This window comes from Enoplosus armatus, chromosome 19, assembly GCF_043641665.1.
Source record: "Enoplosus armatus isolate fEnoArm2 chromosome 19, fEnoArm2.hap1, whole genome shotgun sequence".
In the NCBI taxonomy this organism is placed as follows: domain Eukaryota; kingdom Metazoa; phylum Chordata; class Actinopteri; order Centrarchiformes; family Enoplosidae; genus Enoplosus; species Enoplosus armatus.
The window spans coordinates 15,483,206-15,501,287 of record NC_092198.1 but is presented as its reverse complement, the minus strand read 5'-3'; the positions used below and the strand labels follow the sequence as shown (position 1 = coordinate 15,501,287).

At 41.8% G+C, this 18,082-nt stretch overlaps 2 protein-coding genes across 5 annotated transcripts; one reads left to right on the top strand and one right to left on the bottom strand.

The window, feature by feature from the left end:
* On the bottom strand, positions 1 to 5,599 carry dtl (denticleless E3 ubiquitin protein ligase homolog (Drosophila)). The gene is made up of 15 exons (XM_070926233.1): positions 5,548 to 5,599; positions 4,604 to 4,741; positions 4,406 to 4,498; positions 4,266 to 4,327; positions 3,855 to 3,975; positions 3,438 to 3,503; positions 3,167 to 3,282; positions 2,998 to 3,071; positions 2,776 to 2,882; positions 2,583 to 2,687; positions 1,936 to 2,048; positions 1,735 to 1,824; positions 1,394 to 1,517; positions 564 to 1,213; positions 1 to 66 (listed from the first exon to the last, which is right to left on the bottom strand). The coding sequence occupies exons 1-15, from the start codon at positions 5,597 to 5,599 to the stop codon at positions 1 to 3; spliced, it is 1,977 nt and encodes a 658-aa protein (XP_070782334.1).
* Positions 5,600 to 6,675: 1,076 nt separating this feature from the next.
* On the top strand, positions 6,676 to 15,418 carry ints7 (integrator complex subunit 7). 4 transcript variants are annotated; one of them, XM_070925842.1, is made up of 20 exons: positions 6,676 to 6,802; positions 6,950 to 7,079; positions 7,338 to 7,484; positions 7,679 to 7,816; positions 7,930 to 7,976; positions 8,426 to 8,625; positions 9,145 to 9,267; positions 9,359 to 9,476; positions 9,644 to 9,778; positions 9,904 to 10,001; positions 10,807 to 11,046; positions 11,428 to 11,565; positions 11,884 to 12,090; positions 12,331 to 12,525; positions 12,698 to 12,801; positions 12,922 to 12,990; positions 13,542 to 13,632; positions 14,088 to 14,186; positions 14,755 to 14,940; positions 15,038 to 15,418. In XM_070925842.1, exons 1-20 carry the CDS (start codon positions 6,709 to 6,711, stop codon positions 15,317 to 15,319), a joined length of 2,841 nt encoding a protein of 946 aa, XP_070781943.1. In that variant the 5' UTR covers positions 6,676 to 6,708; the 3' UTR covers positions 15,320 to 15,418. The 4 variants fall into 4 exon arrangements, with proteins under 4 accessions (XP_070781943.1, XP_070781944.1, XP_070781942.1 ...); XM_070925843.1 differs by having other exon boundaries at positions 13,542 to 13,674; positions 14,148 to 14,186; XM_070925841.1 differs by having other exon boundaries at positions 13,542 to 13,674.
* The last annotated feature ends 2,664 nt before the right edge of the window (positions 15,419 to 18,082 follow it).

The following is an 18,082-nucleotide window of genomic DNA, read 5'->3' as shown; positions in this document are numbered from 1 at the left end:
TCACTCCAGAGGCCTTCTTGTGAAATACGTGGAGATTTTCTTCATGGTTTGTGGTGAGCGGATGGTCTGAAAAATGAGAAACAAAAAAGGTCAGCTGCAATATCTAATAGCTATAAGACATCCCCATCAATGTAAACATGAGCACTTAATTACCAAACACTCCATCCTACTGTAATGCAGTTAATCTTTTCCCGTGACTTCCAATGAAGATACGCTTGAATTTCTAGACTGGGAACTTTGTGTTGTGGAAGTAAAAGAAATTACAAATATTTGAGTTGCACGAGTTACACTAGTCTCAAATAAGTGCAGCTGTTCACTCTGCCTTAAAGACACTTTGGGAAATATGCTTATTCACTTTCTCATCGAGAGTTATACGAGAAGATCAATACCACTCTCATGTCTGTACGGTAAATACAAAACTAACACCAGCAGCAACACTAGAAACAACTAGGCTGGCTCTGTCCGAAAGGTGATATAATGAGAGATAGTGTGTCACTAAGTGAGCTTTAGAAGTGCTAGTCAACAGCTAGTGAAATTTGTAAAAGAAACATTTTCATGCTTACCGGTGAAGCTGGTGTCTTGCCTTCTTGTTTCTTAGAGCCACTGGGGCTTCTGGGAGTATTAGGGCTTCCTTGACCTTTCTTCATCTTTTGGCCCATCACTGACAACCAGTCAATTGCTCTGGGAGAGCAATTCTCCTTGCCAGTCTGTCTAGATGAGGCTTGCTTGCTGTCCTCTGCGTGACAGTCTGTTTGTACCCGGCTCTCTTGAGCGGGGCAGCAGATTCCAGACAGGGTCCGGCTTCTCTTGGCCGCAGGATAGAGTTCAGTAACACAGTCACACGGTTCAGCACCCTCACAGCTTGCAGATGCACCGTCGCCAGTCTCCAGCCTGCGTTTGGCCCGTCGTTCTGTGGGAGAGGTGCTGCTTGTCGGGCTCTGGGGACATGGGCTCAGCACCCTTCGGAGCAGAGGGCTGACCTGTCCGGGGGATCCACGGCTCGGGGATAACCACTGTTTGATAGAAGATGGCGTTCTCTGGCGGACAGCAGCAGCCTTAGCATCCTCAGAAGGGATAGGTGAGGTGGTGCTGGAGGGCAGAGGCAGGGCGGCTCCACTGGGAGCACAAGCAGCAAGCTGGGGTGACGCCAGGCCACCAAGACTCTCTGTCCTCTGTGTCTTGGCAGGGGTTGTTTCAGCTCTGATTGAAGGCCCTTAAGAAATGCATAAAGAGTTAGTTCAGATGTGACACCATGAATACTACAGAACAGCAGTGATTTATGACCTCCACATTTCTCATGCTAAGGTAAGGCAACAATATGAAGAACAGAACTGGCATCGAAAGATGTTATTTATCTTGTTGCAAGGCAGGTAATGGTAGTTGTAAAACTCACTTGAGGGAGACTTAGGACGTGCCCAGCCAACAAGGTTGGCCTCTCCCACTGAAGATTGTACCCCATCCATTTCCCGGTGAAGCCTCCATATCCGTATAGTGTGGTCATCAGAACAGGAAGCAATCTGCCAACAGAGCAGTGGGGATTATACGGAGCCTAAATCCATCTTCCTAGCCTATTAAAACAGCTCAGCTTCACAGCAGGAAAACACAAAAACCTCTACATCAATCGCAGCTAAAAAGGAAACAGGATGGAGAATACCGTGGCTGTGACTGGTTATGTATCTATAGGTTACTGAAAGAGCCTTTGAAAAACTCAAACTACACAGTTTGTTGCCTCACCTTAGTAAAATCTGTTGGGCACCATGCAACAGATGTCACTTCCTCACTATGGCCCTGGAGCATCATGGGAGGACATTTAGGATCAGAGATCTGAAATGTAACATGAGATTTAAAAAAATGCAATCAAAATCACTCTAAAACATTACAGACACAAAACAACTTTCCATTTTAATATGGCAAAAAATAAAATAGACACCGTACCTTCCAGATGTACGCGTTGTTGTCACTCGAGCCACTGACCAAAAACTGGTCATCAGGGCTAATAGTGGACTTCACATAAAATGAGGAGTTCTGGTGGCCACTGAAAACTGCCACTGTGGAGAAAAACAAACAGCAATGTTAGAAACACTAAATAAAGCTTCAATTCAGAAAGCAACTGATCCTCAAACAGAATAACACTAAACATGACATGAGCCTTAATGAGAAGCGTTAAGGATTCAACTCAACTGTCCTGTAGTTCATGTACATCTACTCAATAGTCCAGTGACAAAAACAGGCCTATACAGAAAGTGTCCACTCTGTACTGTTCTATGTTTCAAAATGGCTACCTGGCTTGTAATGTGTGAGCAGCTGATTCCATGCTGATTAGCAGTCCAAATCCTTCAGGATTTCACATGTTGAAATCTCTGACTTGTACAGGTACACAATGTCCCTGTGTCTTTACATTTCCTCTATCAAACAGTGCCCTCTTGCTTTGCTCTCTCCATGACAGTTTAAGCAAAGGACATTAGTTTGCAGCCCCATCTAGTGATATGCAACGGCAATTAATTAAATTAGTGATAAACTGGAGAATTTCTATTTTGGCACAGATACACAATATGTATAATCAGAGTGGAGTCCTTGTTTACCTGGAGTCGTTTTTATTCCGCTGACATTGAACATGTAGATATTGTCATCGGTGCAGTTGCATATGACGTTGGATCTCGAGGAGTCCAGAACAAGTCCGGAATAACCTGCAACACATGCAAAATAACATTCAGCTCATTCTGTTCATTTGCATGTTTCAGGTAAACATGGCGCCCAGTGTTGTACAAAACTAACCCAGACGCGTGCGCATGCAAGAGCCCGGGTATGGGTACGTCTGCAGCGGGACTGGATCGTGGCGGTGTGCAGTGTAGTTCTTCCTCAGATCCCACATCTTGATTACTCTGGTTAAGAGGAATGAAATAGCAAAATTAATGTGACCATACAAGTTTGTTTGCTTTGGCAGCTGTTTTACATACTGGCTTGTTGCCTTAAAAACAAGTAACAGTGGTTTCTTACCCATCAACAGCCCCAGAAGAGATGAGGGTGTGCTGATCCTGAAACAAAACCACTGTGACGCTCTGCTGGGTGTCCTGCAAGAGAGACGAGGCGCTCAAAGGTCAGCCTTCTTTCTGCACAGCCACACTCTTTATTTCATTAAAGAGGGTGAGTTGTTGAAGAAACTCACCACACTGGGAGCCATGCCACGGGTGCTGCTCCGCCTCTTTTTTGCTTTGGTGGGGGGGTTTGCCTCTGCTTTGTTGTGAGCGCCACTAATGTGTTTCACCTGTCTGTAGAAACCATCTGAGAGGAAGACATAAACATGAACACACACGCTATAAGATACCCCAACTCATCTTTCTGCATTTGCCATTTACAATATAATATATTACAACATTTGAGAAATAAAACACAATACAAAAAACAAAACCTTTGTAATTGAAATTTCTAATTGATACCTTTTTTGCTGCACCTGGTGTCCCAGACCATAATATTTCCATCTCTGGCCCCAGTACAGAACACAGCTGCTTAATAGAAGACAAAGCAATCAATAATGTGATACAACAAATGATCGTTAATGCAAAATATAAATGATCATTTTCCCCTTGAAAAAAACTGTTTGCCATTTTATGCTACTTAACATTAAATACTAAAAAATTAAAGATTCCAACTGTTTTTTTCCTCCTGGCATTTGCATTAGTGGTTATTAATGCCATACTAATAGGTGAGGGCGTATATAAACATGATTGACAGGCTGCCATAGCCCCAAAATCCAATGTCACACCATCAACACAGTGTTTTCTGGTTTCTTCTGAAAGAAAACAGGGAACCAAGAATCCCCCAGCAACACAGTATTTGGTCAGTATATAGTATACCTTTCTCCTGCGGTGCGAATGCAACAGACTTGAGGCTGCAGAGGTGACCCTTGAAGCTGCCCAACAGCTCCCCTGACTTCACATCCCACAGCCTGGCCATCTGATCACCAGCAGCAGTCACCTAAGGATGAATAATAATAACATTTATTTAAAGAAGGCTTTATATGCAAGAAAAGGGAGTTTACAAGGTGCTTTAAATTCAGCAATATGAACAAGAGTAGATAATGAGGAAATACAAGGAGTCACAAACAAAATCAAACTAGACAACATAAATGAATGAGTTCATTTGCAGTGAGCTTTAGAAGTGCTAGTCAACAGTCATAATGCAGTTAAATAAAGTATTTGAAAGATCTTACTGACTTAACATCATGATTCATAGTGGACTGACAACATGAATTGAATTGTACTTACTAAGTGAGGCTCCCCCGGTACCCAGGCTATGTCAAAGACAGCATTCTCATGAGCCAGCCATTCTGTGGATATTCACAGACCACATTAGCCCCTGATATTTCCTGATGAATTAATGTGGGGTGGGCAGTCTGTACACATACCTTTAAGAAGCGGGTTTTCACGGCTCTCTGTGTTGTAGATCCTAACAATGCCTTCTTCATTAGCTGCTGCAAGGACATTCTGCATGTCCCCGGCTGAAGAGAGTTGGGAGAAGAGGGACACACCGGTTAGATGGATAAAAGGCTTCTAGCTCTGTTGTGTATCATCTGATGACAATATGGCATGTACATGTGGGTTACCAGGAGAGAAAGCCAATCCAAACGGCGGCACAGAGTCACCCAGGTTGCCATAGGAGACGTGTTCGTCATGTCGGACACACTGGTAGCCTTTCAGCAGAGAGTTCAAAGGGTACCTGGACCAGGGATCTGCAGGGAGGGCTGGGAAGATCAAAGAAGAACGTGCATTTAGTCAGGCAAGCTATTTTAAAGATACTTTTATACAATTTTGTGTTTTTACTCCACCCTATTCAGAGGTTACAATATACTATATATTCTACTCCCTCTGTCTGGTGGCTGTAGTTACTTGTTATTTTTTCACACTATGTTTGACTAACAGTGCAAATCAGTAATAAAAGGCTGGGCAATAACTCAACATCATCATTTACCAATTTTCAGTGACATTCCAAATTAGTGATAACAAACTAATTATAATTTATAACTAACAAAATTAGTTACGGATGGGTTTGTTTTTGTCATTTTAAGAGTTTAGTCTGATATAATCCATAACATTAGAGTACAGGTCATTGTATTGCATTTTTTACACATAGTTTTGCCTACATTTGCCATATCTTATTCGATATTGTAAAAATTAAATATTGGGTTTACTGCTGATATACTCATACCTAAACTTTTTAATGCTTTGACTGGACTTCACCAATTGTAGGGAATTGAAAAAGGGATTCCTGGTGCCAAAAGCCAAAGAACACACCACTTTACATTGATAACGTAAACTAACGTTAATTTGTACGTTACATTATACTGCCATGGCAACAGAAATGGAACACAACCAAAGATCCAACTGTGAACTTTAGTGGTTTCAGCGACAACTCCCAACATAAAACAGAAAGGTTATGTTACATTACCCTTGATGTTAAGCTAGCTTAAGTTTGCCAGTAGCTGCTGTGTAGATAGCACACCCGGTAAACGAAAAGCCCACCAATACATTCCCAAATTGATTGTCTCACCATTCTGCCTTCGCTTGCCCACTCCTCTGTCAACAATTGAGCGGAAAAGCATCCCTACACTCCGGTAGAGGACGATCTGAAATATCTTTTAATAATAACACTGACGAGTTAAGCCCGATCGTTGGTCCGTGTTGCTGCTGATGCTTGTCTTTCCCGCGAACAGATCTCCTGAACACAGGACTGAATCCCCCGCTAAACTTGCGTTCCACGCTACCATTGGTTGAAACAGCCACTTCCTCAGCAGCGTCGCTTCCACATCCGGTTTCTTTGTGTCACAATAACGACCTATTGATCCGTTCAAAAAAATCAAAATAAAAGATCCTCTTTAGAATGGGTCAGTCCAAAATGTTTATTTAACTTATTATTGTCTTACTTGGCATGTTAGACTTTCATTATGCAGAATGATTAATGTGCAGGGTTCTAATGATATTAGAATGCTGTTTTCTCATTAATCTGCAGAAGGGGGGAATTTCTTGGCCTTCCTGTCCTTACTTAAATATCAGTGTAGGACGTGTATATACCAGGATGATTTTGTGATATCAAAACTAGTTTGTAAGACAATAATGGTCCAATAGGCATCTAATACAAGTGTGATGTGGAGATATCCAGTGCACATACACTGAGAATGGACTTTTTAGTGAAGTGGGGAACTTTTGAAGGGAAAAATATTCTCATATTCACAAATTCTGGATGTTTCAATGAGAGAGACGGAGTAAATGGGAGTTAATGGACTTTGTTTGTACTAGACAGAAATTATTATTCAATGCGTTAGTGTTTTTGTCTAAAAACATGTCTGGAGTGGCTATTCAAGTAAAGTAGCAGTGCCACACGAAAACACTCAACTGCAAGGACAAATCCTGCATAGTATCAAAATAGTACTGTACTTCAGTAAAATCACTGTGGTATTTTCCACCACTTTAAGTGGAATTTGTTTACGTAAGAATTGTTTGCTTTAAGATTTGGATCTTAAGGAAGTAGTAATAGTAATAGTCAATGAAATGAACCTTCAAAATGTAACAAGTTACGTGCGCTTTATAGTGAAAGCCTAAACCGTAGACCGGAAGTACTACTGCCGTAACACGCAGTCGCCTGTACAATGAAATGCTAACGACTCAGGGGTGCTGTCAGGTCTTTTTCAAGTATTAGTAAAACAAAACAGCAATGTCGCTTTCAACTGCACGTTCATTCTTGTCAGAGGCTTGTTATGGCGAACAAGAACTCGACGCCAATTCGGCTCTCATGGAGCTGGACAAAGGTGCGTTAGCTAGCTTGCTAACCAAGTTAGCATATAGCTAATCGGTTATAGTCTGATCCTGTGTCTTGTACATGTGTTTTCGCTATATTATTGACAATATGAGATGTCCCTGCTTTTTTGTGACCAGTTAAATTGCTTCAATTCTAGGGTTACGGTCGGGGAAGCTGGGAGAGCAGTGTGAGGCTGTGGTGCTCTTCCCCAAACTCTTCCAGAAGTACCCTTTTCCCATCCTCATCAACTCTGCATTTCTGAAACTAGCAGACATCTTCAGACTTGGGTATGATGCTTTATAGCTTGGAACTAAGGCGATAGGTGCTCATTGACAAAAGAATAGTGGTTTCCGATTTTGATGATTACTAATAAACTGACGTCTATTACAAGATTATAACAGCCCTGCAATGATTCCTTATCTAAATATTAGACACACCTCTCAATAATACACAATATAATGCACAACAACACCGCTATATACAATCTCCAAAATGATCGTGGCACAAACTTCTTTGTTTATAAAAGCTTGTCTCTCTGATTTCAGGAACAACTTTCTGCGCCTATGTGTGCTGAAAGTAACTCAACAGAGTGAGAAACATCTCGAAAAGATCCTCAATGTGGACGAATTTGTCAAAAGGGTGTTTTCAGTCATCCATAGCAATGACCCAGTGGCCAGAGCCATCACTCTGAGGTAATAATATGAATGTACTTTTATATTATGCTCGTTGGCACAGGATTTCCAATTTAGAATGGTGAGACCAACATATGATAACGCTGTACTACTCTGTAGCCCCAGAATGAAAAGTGATACTTCAAGAGCTTCACACTCTTTCCAGTTATCTAAGGCTTAAAACAAACAATTTCCCCGTTGTTCCTTCTATTCAGGATGCTTGGTAGTTTGGCCTCCATCATCCCAGAGAGGAAGAATGCCCACCACAGTATTCGCCAAAGTCTGGATTCTCATGACAATGTAGAAGTAGAGGCCGCCATATTTGCTGCTGCAAGCTTCTCTGCACAGTCAAAGTAAGGAAAATTGTTGCTTCACCTGAGCTGTGGCATAGATATATATATATATATATATATATGCACAGAATAATGTTTTGAATAACATACATGTGGTGTTTTCTGATTTTCAGAGACTTTGCAGCTGGGATTTGCAACAAAGTCAGTGAGATGATTCAAGGTAAAATATCCTCTCTGTATTGAAAAGGTCACAGATCACTTTTAGAAACACAGCTGTCCTGATTACCTTTTTTTTTCAAGCTTTGAGTATTTTGTAAATATTCAACTATTCAACATTTAAATAAAAACAAATCAAGGCCTAAAACAGGTGATTAATAGTGAATACACCCACAGAGGTTATAGTTAAGACAACAAAAAACAAGTGAGCATTAAAATGTGGTTTGTGTGAACATTGCAGTCCACACTAAAATAGATACTGTTCATTTGATAATGAAAATGAAACATGCAACTTTGAAATTAATGTACCACCAAATACCAACAATATTTTACAGAATCCACAAATACTTGACATCGCTCATGATTGTCCAGGCAAAGCTTTCTGTTCAGCAGATATGTGTTGGTATTTTGTCTTAGAGTTTATATTCCTCTTTTACATATGCCTCAACCCAGGTTTAGACACTCCAGTGGAACTGAAGCTGAAGCTGATCCCCATGTTGCAGCACATGCATCATGATGCCAGCTTGGCCTCCAGCAGCCGGGACCTGCTACAGCACCTGGTCAACTCTTATCCCTCCACCCCCATGGTCATCGTCACCCTGCATACCTTCACCCAGCTGGCCGCCTCCTCCCTCATCGATATCCCAAAGCAGGTAGCACCATGTCATAGCTGTACCTCAATGTTATTGGTTAGTTACTGTAATGGCATATTTGCACGTGCAGACTTAAAAGCTGGGACAGGAATAGGCTGCTATTCATTGCGAATGGGATCTGGCATCGCAGCCTGACGCCACCTGATGAGCTACAGATATTTAAAAGATGCCCAGTGGCAATACAGGTGAAAGTTGAGGAAAGCTCAACTTTATGCAAATGTCCTCTTGACGCAATGTGCGTTACAACCAGGTGAGAGCCAATGGCACTCAGAGAACCACTGTGGAGTCAGAGCAGAGTATGTAAATGTATGCAACATATCCACAGTGCTACAGATTTATCAGAGGTCAGAGACTACCTACTACTTTGTATCTGTATGTGTGAACGTAGTGTAAAGCCCTTTTTGTATATATTTATATTTTTGACATCTGGCTGTTCATGATGTAGCTCTATTATTATTAAGATTTGCACCCTTGTACTAATAAATGATTGTTTTTTTATTTGATTCCTTATCTGTACAGTTACAGCTTCTCCTTCAATACGTGAAAGACGACCCAAGAAAAGCTGTGAAGAGGCTCGCAATTAATGACCTAAAGCTCCTGGCTAAAAAGGCGCCTCACCTTTGGATCAGAGAAAACACTCAGGTGGAGTTTCAGATACTGACAGTTGCACCATAGGTTTGTCTTTATGTTGGTTTTAAATCTGTAGGTAATCTAATGGGTTTCGTTCCTGCAGACCCTGTGTGAGTGCGCCTTGACCAGCCCTTACAACAGTCTCAAGCTGGGGATGTTGGCTGTCCTCTCCACCCTCTCTGGAACAATTGCAATCAAACAGTACTTTAGCAATATGACAGGTTGTATTCACTTTTAAATAGTTCTCGATAACAGTGTTTCTTTAAGTATGTAAGAATTTGATCTTAACCAGGCTTTAACTGCATGTTTCCATCGCTGTTAGTTGTATTGTGAAGAAGAAGGGAACGACTCTGGACTTATCTTTATTCCTCTCAAACATTCTTCTCAGGTGGCTCTTCAGTTCCCCCCCGGCTCACTGACCTGGTTAAACTGGCACAAGAATGCTGTTACCACAGCAACCTGGCAGTGGCCGCTCACGGGGTCATAGTGCTCTCCAACATCGCCATTTCCTGTCCAGAAAAAGGTTACTCACAGCAACATTCTTAAAATGCCAATTGCTCATCAATGCATTGATCTCACATTCACCCCACTGATGTTTGCTCTTGTGTCCCAAGGCTAAGTGTTGCTGTGTGTACTTCTCCTCCTCAGATATAGTACAGCTGGAGCAGGACACAGTTTTGGGAGTGGAGTCTCTATTGATGCTTTGCAGTCAGGACAGCAGCCCTAGTGCACAGGCCACACTCAAAGTAAGACAACATTATAACCACAAGGCAGAGGGCATAGCTTGGATCAATACATCAAGAATAGAGCTGGGTATTGAACCTCATTCTTTTTTTGGTACCAACCCAAATGTGTTCGTAGCACAAAGTGTAGAAAACCGTCAAGTTCTGTAAGCTGGCATCAAATGCCTGATCGGATTTGTAATGTTGTTTACATATTCTTTGATAAGATAGTTCCTGATTTATATTTTAGATTGTATTTTGTTTACTTGTTTATTTTCTCCTGTTAGATTAAAAAGGTCTTTGTAGAAAAACATATAGGAACACTATCTAATTGAACATAGTATGGCATTTCAAATGATATCCCAGCCCTGGTCAGTAAAGTCAGGGGAAGGTGCCATGCCAAACGTTCTTGATAATTTAATGTTAACATGGAAATGTAAAACTTTGCCTAGTGTGAGGCATTTAGGATGCCGTGTTTTGAAATTTAAGACACACGAATATCACAAACTCTGTTTACATTTGTGTTATTTGATACCAAAGCAATAATAAATGCAGTCTCCATCTTTGGACAAATGTAACATTGTAACTGCAAAATGATTTTGGGAGCATTGCTCAGTAAAGCTGAATTATTACAGCTGTTTCTAACACTGACAACCATAATACCAGCATACCTTACCATCTAGGCATCTAACTCTACCGCCATCCACCTCCTGGAAATGTATGTAAAGATGATTGATTACCAGGAGGCTGTTTATCCTCAACCAGCTCTTGTCTCCATTATGACTGGGTAATGCAGATCCTTCTGCTTCCGTTTTTGTGTCAACCCTAGACGGCCCTCACCTCATTGGTTAAACTGCTGAAAAGTCGGCCCCATCTCAGCCAGTCTGCTGTGGAGTTCTTGCTCGGCCAGCTCCACTTATCCTGTGACTCCTCTCGCGTTCTCATGTGCCACGCTCTGGCAGCCATCGCCACCCACCTGCCGGTGTTGGGCGACGGCATGCTGGGAGATCTGGTGGACCTCTACAGAGTGGCCACTCACTCCTCCACTGACAAGCAGCAGGAGCTTCTGGTGAGAGACTGTGCATGAGTCAGACGTCAGCTGCTGTTGAGACAGGAAATTAAAGCTTTAAGAGCCTCACAACACTTAAATGAAGCTTTTATGTTTTAAGCACAAGCGACTTACAACATGACAACATGACTAATTTACATGACAATTGAGCAGTAATTGTGTTATATCTATGTTTCAGTGGAAAATCAACCTGCACATGCTAACCTGATTTCAGTCAGAAATTGAGCTTGTTATTTTCTAGCCTATGCATGACTGCTGTAAACCTACAACAATGTTAGAATAGCTGACACTGCATTCAGTTTAAAAATCCTTGGTTTTTATAGGCGTTTTATTGCCCTTGTATATCTCTGATTTTGGTCTCTCCCGCTGGGATTGCTGCAGGTTTCCTTGGCAACAGTGATTTTTGTTGCTAGTCAGTCATCTCTGTCAGCCGAAGTGAAGACTGTCATCAAACAGCAGCTGGAGAATGTTGCTAATGGCTGGACGGTGTACCGCATCGCACGACAAGCCTCACGCATGGTAATCTCACCTGCTTGTACATACATAACCAGCGAGTGTGTCGATATAAAGTTGTCTTCTGTGTTTGAGCTCTGACAACCTTAACACAGACTGCACTCTGTATTCTGTGTTTTAATGATTCTAGACCTCTATTTGATCCACAAAGATGAAAGAGAGAGCTGGTAAAGGTGCACCTAGGCATCTATTTGTTTGAATGAAAAGGCGTCACAAGATGAGTTCAGTTGCCCATGACTTCCCTAACCCTTCAGGATATGTCACAGACGTAGTTTGCCAAACCCTGCACCTGAAACATGATGAAATACTATCATTGATCTGCAGGGATGCCATGAGTTCTCCAGCGAGCTGTACCAGAGTCTGAGGACCCGTGTGGCATCGGAGCACTTCTACTTCTGGCTGAACAGCCTGAAAGAGTTTTCCCAGGCAGAGCAGTGCCTGAGTCACGTGGAGGATGGAGACTACAGTGGAGCCATGAGCGCCATCGCAGAGGCCCTGCGCTCCTACCAAAAGGGCATCGCTTCCCTCACGGTCAGTTAACTGGCAGGCATCTGCTTGTCAAAAAACATTAATACAATTCCTCCTCCTACGTGACCAATGACAGCTGCGGATACTCAGTCTGGAGAGTCTTGCTATTTAAGTATCTCAAATTGTTAATGGATTAACTCACCTAATACCTGGCTGTATCTTGTTAGGTCAACTCAACAGGTCCTGTGTCACTGTTTAACTGTAGTGTTTATGTGCTGTTATCTGATTAATCCCTCCCTCCAGGCTGCCAGCACTCCTCTGAGCCCGCTTACATTCCAGTGTGAGTTCATTAAGCTGCGGATCGACACCCTACAAGCCCTGTCGCAGCTCATTTGTACCTGCAATAGCTTGAAGACCAGCCCTCCTCCTGCCATCGCCACCACTGTCGCCCTCACCTCAGGCAATGAGCTGCAGCGGTGCGGCCGCATCTCCATGCAGGTGAAACACTAATAGTAGTTACTGGAGGTCTGTGCAGCGCTGCAGGGAGTGTGACCTTTTTTTGTCAGGTCATTGTTTAGGTTGGAATAAGCCTCTGTTCACATACAGTAGCATTTAGGGGAAGTTTTTACACATAATATTAATTAGGACCTAAACCTAACTTCTTTTCCAGATGAAGGTATGCATGGATGAGTTCAGAAGTCTTGCAGCTCGCTACGCTGATTTACACCAGTCGTCGTTTGATGCTGATTATGCCACCCTTCGCAATGTGGAACTGTATCCTTAAACATGCCTCAGTCAGATCAGACTTTTGTCTTTTTTGACAACCCTGGTTTCTCTGCCGTAATGTCTCTTCTTTCTTTAATATCAGTCACTTTTCTTTAACTGTCTGCTCAGACAACAGCAGAGCTGTTTGCTTGTCTCCCATGTGATAGAAGCACTGATCCTGGACCCACAGGCAGCCAGGTGAGAGCTGTTGTAGTCCACAAAGGTGGAACAGCGTGATTTGTATGATTTCTTTTTTTTTTTTTGGTGGTTTCGGATAAAGTTTAAAAAGAGATTTAGTCTAGATTGTGTATGTGACTGTGTATCACTTCCCAACAGAAAACTGCTGTAGAGTAAAATTACTTGTACCTTTATTCATTTCCATGGGTTGGAGGGTTTTCACTTGCTTGACATCTGAGAAAACGTAGCTTCTCTGTGGTAGACTGACAGTAGAGTGTGATGGAAAATGTGAACTTGAAATGTATCATATTGAATTTGTCATGGAATTAAATCATGCTTTAACCAACTACAGCATGATGTATGGATGTAGCCTTTTTCTAAGCTGCACATTTGACGTAAATGACACCGTGGTGAAAATAAATGCATCTTAGTTAATTTTATAGAGGTTTTTCACTGTATGTAGTTGAGTGTTTCTATTGAAAGTGCTTTGCTATAACACACATCCCCTGAAGGCCTTTTCCTGGCAGACGTTCGTCTGTAACAGATTGTCTCTCTCTGTTTCTGTAATCTAGTTTTCAAGAGTATGGCACCCTGGGGTCGGTGCAGACAGAGAGTGAATATGAGCGACGGATGATGTCGGTCTTCAGTCGAGTGTTGGAGGAAGTGGAGGGCCTCACCAAGAAACACCCTCCTGTTTCATGCCTGGTAAGAGTCATATACAACACCTTGTGATGTGAATGGTAAATTACTTATGCTTACAATTTAGCTGCAGGGTGTCCAGATTTATTCTACGCTTAATCTGCTCCTACCCTAATTCTAGTTCTCTTTGTCTTTTGCCTTTTCTTTTTCTTTTTTTTTACTTTTTAGAAACTCATACCTGTATATGTATCTTAACTGGATATTGTCTATACTCTTTTGAAGCGTGTGACAGTTATCTTGGCCTGTTTATGTTGTTTGTATTAAATGTTGTAACATTATTTTGATGCTGCCCTCTTGGTCAGGTCTCTAGGAAGATATTTTATTCTCAACATGACTTTTACCTGGTTAAATATAGTAAACTTACACAAACTTATAATGTCAATAATGAAAATGTATTGTTTACTGTTATTGTTTTCCAGCATACAGGTTGTCTCTGTGATGCTGTCATAGCTTTGCTGAAAGTCCCGCTGTCTTTCCAGAGGTATTTCTTCCAAAAGCTCCAGTCAACAAGCATCAAGGTACAATACAGTCACTTTATTCTGAAAATCACCATAAAATGTACACCCCAATCCGTAATTACAGATGCCAAACAGAATGTAAAACATTAGAATGATAGAGAGCTCATTACGCTTCTTTCTATCGACTACTAAGTGTATGTGTGTATTACTAGTGTATGAGGGATACGATCCTCAGGACAACATAAGTGTACAGGATGCCTTTCATTGTTAATGTTAACAATCACTTCATCAACACAAAAGGAAGAATGGGGAAAACCACACCCTCATAACTCTGATGCATTTATTAGACCATACGAAGATCAATCTTTTGGCAAGCTCCCTAAAACCTTCCCTGAAGTGTTTCAGCAATCACTTCAACACATTACACCATGTGCAGGAATGTTTTCAAGACAGGCTGACATGCAAGCACACTGCTGACTGACAACCACAGCTCACATGCAGTGCAAAGAAGCAGCAGACTCCACCTACCATGTGATCATGGGCACATACAGTACAGTTGCAGCTATGTGCGACATTCTTTGTTAAGCTCTCTAAAGGCTGACCCAGGTATGTCTTACTATTTTTCCAGCTTGCCCTCTCTCCGTCCCCGCGAACACCGAGTGAACCGATCCCAGTGCAGAGCAGCCAGCAGCTGACTCTAAAGGTGGAGGGGGTAGTGCAGCACGGTTCGACTCCAGGACTCTTCAGGAAAATCCAGTCTGTCTGCCTCAATGTCACATCAGTTCTCCAGAGCAAGACAGGGCCTGACTACAAGGTATTGAGTGCTTGCCTTCAAACATTTAAATATATAAATATATATTGATAAAAACACCACATATATGTCTTGTTTTCCTGTATTTTCAACTTTTTAGATCGCACTTGACACTAAAACGAATGAGATCGAGCAGCGGGTAGAACCCCACAACGACTACTTCAGCACCCAGTTCTTGCTGAATTTCTCCATCTTGGGCACTCACACCGTCACCGTGGAGGCCTCTGTGGTGGATGAGAGTGGCATCGAGTGGAAGACCGGGCCCAAGACGACAGTGTCAGTCAAATCCCTGGAGGATCCTTACTCCCAGCAGCTCCGCCATCAGCTGCAGCAGGGTGGAGCTCCGCCTGCTCCACAGAGGGGTGCATACACTCGCTTCTAGTGAACGTCCTCTCAATGCTTGATTGTTTTAGCTTATGTACTTTGACCTGTTTTGTCTTGTAGAAACTGAATATGTACAAATTTTTATGAATGATTAAAAAGCCAGATTTAATTTTGATGCTGCTCATTGAGTGAAATCCTTTAAAAATAATGTCGACCAGGTGTAAAGGACACAAGAAAATGCAGTCGTTTCATTGTATACTCAAAATCCACACATTATTGGCCTTCACTATAATCTGATGGTGAAGATTTTCAGCATAAAGGTTGCCCACCACAAAAAAGCAAAACTGCTTTTAATTCCCTGTCCATATTCTTAATCCAATTGTATTTTGTGGATGCAGTAATCTCCAGGACAATTTAGTATGAATGTCCTTAGATTTACCATGTCATCTAGTCTACACAAAGTGTGATAACATAAAGGACCATCAGGGGGCAGACCATAGTCATTAAGTGGACATCATTTGTCTGAAGGGCACTAAAATCTGTCATGTCAATTTCAGCCTTGTCTGAATTACAATGTTAAAATGACAGCATTTAGACTTTTCGAATGGATAGTTTTATGCAAGTCAATCTTATGCTTTCTTGTGTTATTTTTGCCTCATTTACGACACTAGCTCTAAACTTTCTAACGTGCTTTAATAATAATGCAAAATCTACCTAAACAGCCCACGCTGTATAATTGCTGGATAATATAAAACTAAATACATCGATTTTAACGGTGAACTCACGCGCCCACACTGATGATGTAATCTGAAAATAACTTCTTGTCGGGGATGAATCCAGATGAAGTCATAAGATTTTGTCATAAAAATTTAGAGAAGCAGTTTCTTGTTCATAGACATTGAAACCATCAGCACCTGACATCAGAGAGCCTGCGCACTTACTGGCTAGAGACTGGCGTCAGGTGAACACGAGCGTCAAGTGACAAGGAATAAAAATGAAAGTTCCGGACGAGGTTTTCAAAATAAAACGTTTCACTGAATATCTTTTTTTACAAGTATTTTTACATCACATTAAACCCCATCTTATTTAATAATAAATGTGAGTAGAAGCAAATTCAGGGCATGATTTTCTTCAGATTGATAATTTTTTACACTTACACTTGTACACTATAAAATGTATATGTATTTGTGTCTACTTTATGTCTTTTGACAACATACATTGATGTAATTTCCAATGCTGGATTTTCAAAATGGGCACCTGCTCCAGGCCCTTGGGGCACCAGGTTCACATTGTATTATATTGGATTTTGGTAATTTTATTAATTATACATTTTGTTGGGAATTTGCACTCTTAAAGTACAGTATCGACTAAAGTAGGTCTTGCGTTATCATCTAGTATCATGCCTCTGTTTTCACTTATTTTTTTATATTTATTATATATCTCTTTTTATTTATTATATAAAGTCTATGATCTCAACAATCGTGTTTGAAACGTACCTACAATTTACGCTTTTATTTTGAAGGTGAAGGGGACCCATTTCCGTTCATACTCATCTGATCTTTTGTGTATATTGACGCTGAGTGAATCGGGTTCTGGAGAAAGATAACGGGTCCTTCCTGCCTAGAAACGAAAAATCTCTGTTCTTGGTATTTGATGTGCATATGTCGGTAATAGTTTGTGTAACGTTTGTCTAGCTAGCAGCGTTGATACTAGGCCCGAACCGCCTCTCGTCCATATTCGCTAATGGGAGCTCAGTAGCTAGCTAACTTGACGATGATGATGATGATGCATCAGTGGAATTATCCCGGTGTCTCTGACTGAGATGGAGCCAGCGACGCTCAAGTGGAGCTGCTTGCTAGCTAGCTAGCGAGCTAACGGCGTCCGCCGGGATTTACCGTGCCCGAGCAGCCCTGGATAACGTTAGCTAAATGGGTGCAACTGCAGTTTTATCGCACGGGGTTTGTTGTAACGATATCAGACAGTTCCACCTCTGTCCCCAGATTTGATAGAGACTGGCCATGTCAACTAGCAAAAAATGCTAACTTAACCGTTTAGGTTAGCTACACGTGACACAATTTATCTCGCCCCAACAATTAGCTACATCTCTGTCCGTCCTTGGATGCTTCAGCGACATTAATTGGGTGAGTAACATGACCTACCAGACTTTTACTGAATTACAGGGTCGGACTAGATTCGGGATGAGGCACACGGATATTACGCTTTGCACCAGCCTCCAGATACCCAGCGTTGTTAATGTTCAGTATTGTCTCTTAAATACTGGAGTACTTAAGCTTATTAGCTACGTCTATTATCTGTGTCAGTGTGTTTTGCAGTAATGTTAGAGCCCGCGGGTTGTCATTCCTGACACATTTCTTAACATCTGTTCCCATTATGCTAACTACTGTTAGCTAGCATGTCTTGAAGTACTCGACCACGTCCCGTGCGACTGGTCCTTTTATGGTCCTGTCTTTGCATGTATTACTGTTAAGGCTAGGCGACTAGCTAGGAGGAAGTCACGAATAACAAATAGCCACAGTTCAGAATAAATCCTCTTGGATAATGATAAGATAGCGACCACTACGCGCGTGTTACATTTAGATTACGCTGAACAGCCTCACCCTCAAATGGTTAGCGGCAGACTCTCGGTGTTTGGCATAACATTGGGCTATTTTGTGGATTTGTGTGCTGTTCAGAGCACATCTGTTTGTTTACAGTAAGGATAATGTTGTGTACACTCATGACTCGTCTTGTCTTTTGTCAAACAAGCCAAGCCGAGATGCTAACAGTTGCTGTGTCTCTGTTACAGACGGTGTGTATCAGG